The 3654-nt window shown below is 58.5% G+C and overlaps 1 protein-coding gene across 1 annotated transcript; it reads left to right on the plus strand.

Annotated features, from left to right (window-relative positions):
- Window positions 1-1476: 1476 nt before the first annotated feature.
- Window positions 1477-3141, plus strand: IZUMO2 (IZUMO family member 2). Its single transcript, XM_006026777.1, has 5 exons — window positions 1477-1699; window positions 2197-2271; window positions 2388-2474; window positions 2571-2591; window positions 3014-3141. The coding sequence occupies exons 1-5, from the start codon at window positions 1477-1479 to the stop codon at window positions 3139-3141; spliced, it is 534 nt and encodes a 177-aa protein (XP_006026839.1).
- The last annotated feature ends 513 nt before the right edge of the window (window positions 3142-3654 follow it).

A 3654-nucleotide genomic window follows, 5' to 3' on the forward strand; every position in this document is an offset into this window, starting at 1 on the left:
ACACCCTCCCCCCCCCCACAGTCCTAACATGGGAGGGCCTCAATCATGGCCACAAAGGCCTTGGGTAGGGTCATGCACAAAAGGGCCCTATCCCAACCCCAAAAGCCCTAGACATCCAGTATGAAGGGGCCCCCAATCTGGCCACAGGGGCCATTGATTATGCCTGGTATAAAGGGGAGCCCCCATCCTAGCCCCAGAAGCCCTAGGCAGTGCCTGGCATATGGAGCCCCTTATTCCTGACACAAGAGCCCTAGGCATTATCCAGTGTGAGAGGTCCCTAATTCATGCCCACAGGCCACAAGTAGCATCCGGTGCATGGGGGCTCCTGATCCCTGCCCCAAGGGCCCTGGGCATTCCTCAGCATGAGGGGAGCTCAAAACGCTGGACTTATGGGCCCTGGACAGTGTTTAGCATGGCAGGGAGGGGCAGATCAGAGCCTAAAGTGCCGTGGGCTCCAACTGGCAAGATGTGGGCCCCCTATCAAGATCCAAGGCACTGGACAATGAGTAGTGCAAGGGGAGGGGGGCACAACCCTTCACTGCTAGGGCCCTGAGCATGATTGGCATGTAGGGTCCCCGGAACCTGCTACAAACAGGGGGATTGCGGGGACCAGTGCTGGCCTCAAGGGCCCTGGGCAGCTCCTGGCATAACGGTGCCCTGAGATCCCAGTCTAAAGGGCCCTGGGTGGCACCTGGTATGGTTTCAGACCTAAGAGCCCTAGGCATTGCTTGGCACAAGGGAAGCCCCAATCCAAACCAAAAGAGATCTGGGCAGCGCCTGGTGTGAGGAGGTCCCCCCAGTCTGAGCTGAAAGGGCACGGGCAGTGCCCAGGGCAAGGTGACCCCCAACCCCAGCCAAAAGGGCTCTGAGCAGCACCTCATATAAGGGATCCCCTGATACCAGCCAAAAGGGATCTGGGCAGTGCCTAGCATTAAGGGACCTCCAGTGCTGGTTCTGAGGGCCCTGAGCAACACATGGCATGAGAGGAGTGAGGGGGACCCTGGTCCCAGGGTAACAGAGCCTGACAAATACCTAAGACAAGAGGTTTCCCGAATCACAGCCCCAAGGTACCTGTGCAGCTGCTGGAGTAAGGGCAGCCCTTATCACAACTCTAAGAGCAGTGTTTGACCTGGGGGTGGGGGGCACAATCCCAGGGCTGGTCCATGCTTGGCAAGAAGGGCCTCCCAATCCCAGCACTAAGGGCCCTGGCCAGCACCTTGCAAGGTAGGACCCCAATTCCAGCACAATTTTTTTGCAATGCCTGTTGTTTGCAGGTGCACTGTGTGCCATACCCCTATTGAGGAGGAAAGAGCAATAAATCTGTAACAACCCCTTCCTGCTCAGAACAGCCCCACAGGCCTACCTACCTCAGCATCCTTCCCTGTCTCTGACTCATGGCCCACCTCCCCTGTGTCACATCTGGTGCTGGGCAGCACTGTGAAGTCACGCCTTGCCAGGGTTCTGCCTTCCACTGCCATGCTACGCCTGCTGCTTTGGGCTGGGCTGCTGACTGTGGGCACCCACAGCTGCCTGCAGTGTGATGCTGATGTGCGGGGGGCTCTGGCAGCTCTGCGCACTGGGCTGGTGCCCCGGCAGATCCACGATAGCCGGTTGCGTGCCCGTGCCCAGGCCCTGCTGCGTGGCATGGAGGGTGACTTCTTCCGGCACTATGCTACCAGCCAGTTTGCGGGTGTGGCAGGTACAGATGAGGGCAGGGTCTGCCATAGGGAATCCAGGAAAAGGGTCACAACAGCCTAACAGTATCCCCATTAGGTGCCCAGCCCTCACAACCTCACCTACAGAACAGGCTCTGATTAGAGCACTCAGAGTGGTTCAGAGGCCTCTTCCAGACACGTGGGTTCTACCCCAGGCCAAGCAGAAGAGAGGCCTGGAGATTATATTCAGGGGACTGGAAGCCAGGATGCCTGGGTGCTACCCTGAGTGCTGACACTCTGGGCTCTTGGATAACCGTATTCAAGTGTTTCTGGGTCATGGGTGCGACATGCCATGAGGGATGGGGCAAGGGTTGGGTGAGGGTGCCATGCTCAAAGATGTAAGACAGAAGGGGTTGCCATGTCATGGGAAACAGGGCAGGGGTGCTATGATGGGAAGGAAGGGGGAGCAACCTGGATCGTGTCCTGGTGCTGTGGGGGTGGGGGTTCTGGATCATGTACTAGTGTTCCCCCTTCCCTGCAGCTCTGAACCAAGTGAATTCCCTGATTCACTCAGTCAGACAGACCACAGCTGCCCTGGCCCAGAGCCCCTTGACAGGTGAGGACCCGGCCCCACAGCATCCTGTGCTAGGGCAGGAGTAACTAGGAGCTCCCCAGCCAGCACTTCTCCCCAGCCAGCACTCCTGCCCCCATTCACCCCCACCTCATCCTCAGACCAGGCACTGCTAGATGAGCTGGTGGAGTACCGGAGGAAAACAACACTGGAGCTGAAATCAGCACTTCAGGAGCATCAGGAGAAAGGTTCCCAACCCCCCTGGGCTCTCCCCCAGCTGCACCCTGCCCCACCCCTGTGCCTGCTCTGAGCAACCACCAATCTCTCATTCTCTCACTCTGCAGCTTGTGACCCTGAGAAGTGTGGTAAGAACAACAGACATCAGTGCCAGGGAGCAGAGTCAGCCTCCCTCCTAGTCAGTGCCCAGGAGGGCACAGGCTGCTGTGGGGCAGGCAGAGATGGAGCTGGGGTTGCTCTCTCCCTGTTGCAGACTGGCTCCGGTACAATGTGTTTGACTGTAAATCGTGTGTCAAGGGCAAGGCTGTTTGCCTCCAGAGAAGCAGCTGCCTTGGTAGGTGGGATGCTGGGCAGGTTGGTGAGAGGGGCAGGGGGTGCTGGGTTATTTGGGGAGCAGTGTGGATGCCCATCCAAGCTGGTGTCCTGGAGCCTCCATGAGCCAATATGCCTGTCAGCAGGGGCACAAGACTGGTAGGTGCTGGCAGCAGCAGGGGGCAGCAGTGGGCCACTGACAGTTCATAAATCCCATTCCTTGTCCCAATCCCTGCAGTGGACTCCCAGGAGCGACTCTCTTTGAGGTACAAGCCCCAGGCTCCGGGCCCAGACATCGCCCGCACTGGCGTCTCCCTGGTGCTCATCATGAGTGCTGTGCTCCTTCTGGCATTGGTCATTGGGTGAGTGAGAACAGGACTAACACCCCACCGCAGAGATGGCTGTATCTCAGCACCGGGTGGGGAGGGTTTCTGTATAACCAGCCTCTAACACATCCCACCCCAAAGGCTGCTGCATCTTAGCACTAGGCAAGGGGTCCTGTATATGTTCAGTCCCCAGCAGTCAGTCCATCTGACTTGGTCACTCTTCCCCACAGAAACATCAAGTACTGGAGGACCAGGCTGCTAACGAGTCTCCAGAGCTGATGCAGGGACCCTACAGGGAGGGGACAGGCTGGGGGAACAGAAAGCAAGATCCACCGCTCAGCTCTGGGCAGGGCTCTACTATGGACACCCCCCCCACCCCAAGGGGGAAACCCACCTTCTGCTATCAACTATCCTGCTGGCTTCTGTGCCCTACCTGGAGGCTCTGTGCCCTGTCCTCCAGGCATGCTTGGTGGCATAGATTTCACAGACATCAGGGCTGGAAGGGACCTCGGAAGATCATCGAGTCCAGCCCCCCGCCCAAAGGGCAGGCAAC

Source organism: Alligator sinensis, unplaced genomic scaffold, assembly GCF_000455745.1.
Source record: "Alligator sinensis unplaced genomic scaffold, ASM45574v1 scaffold709_1, whole genome shotgun sequence".
NCBI lineage: Eukaryota > Metazoa > Chordata > Crocodylia > Alligatoridae > Alligator > Alligator sinensis.

Excerpts from the sequence above, each read along its gene's own strand:
- IZUMO2 (XM_006026777.1), top strand. The coding sequence starts at position 1,477 with ATGCTACGCCTGCTGCTTTGGGCTGGGCTGCTGACTGTGGGCACCCAC. Across the intron at positions 1,700-2,196 it reads CCAGTTTGCGGGTGTGGCAG|CTCTGAACCAAGTGAATTCC; the intron begins GTACAGATGAGG and ends CCTTCCCTGCAG. Across the intron at positions 2,272-2,387 it reads GGCCCAGAGCCCCTTGACAG|ACCAGGCACTGCTAGATGAG; the intron begins GTGAGGACCCGG and ends CCTCATCCTCAG.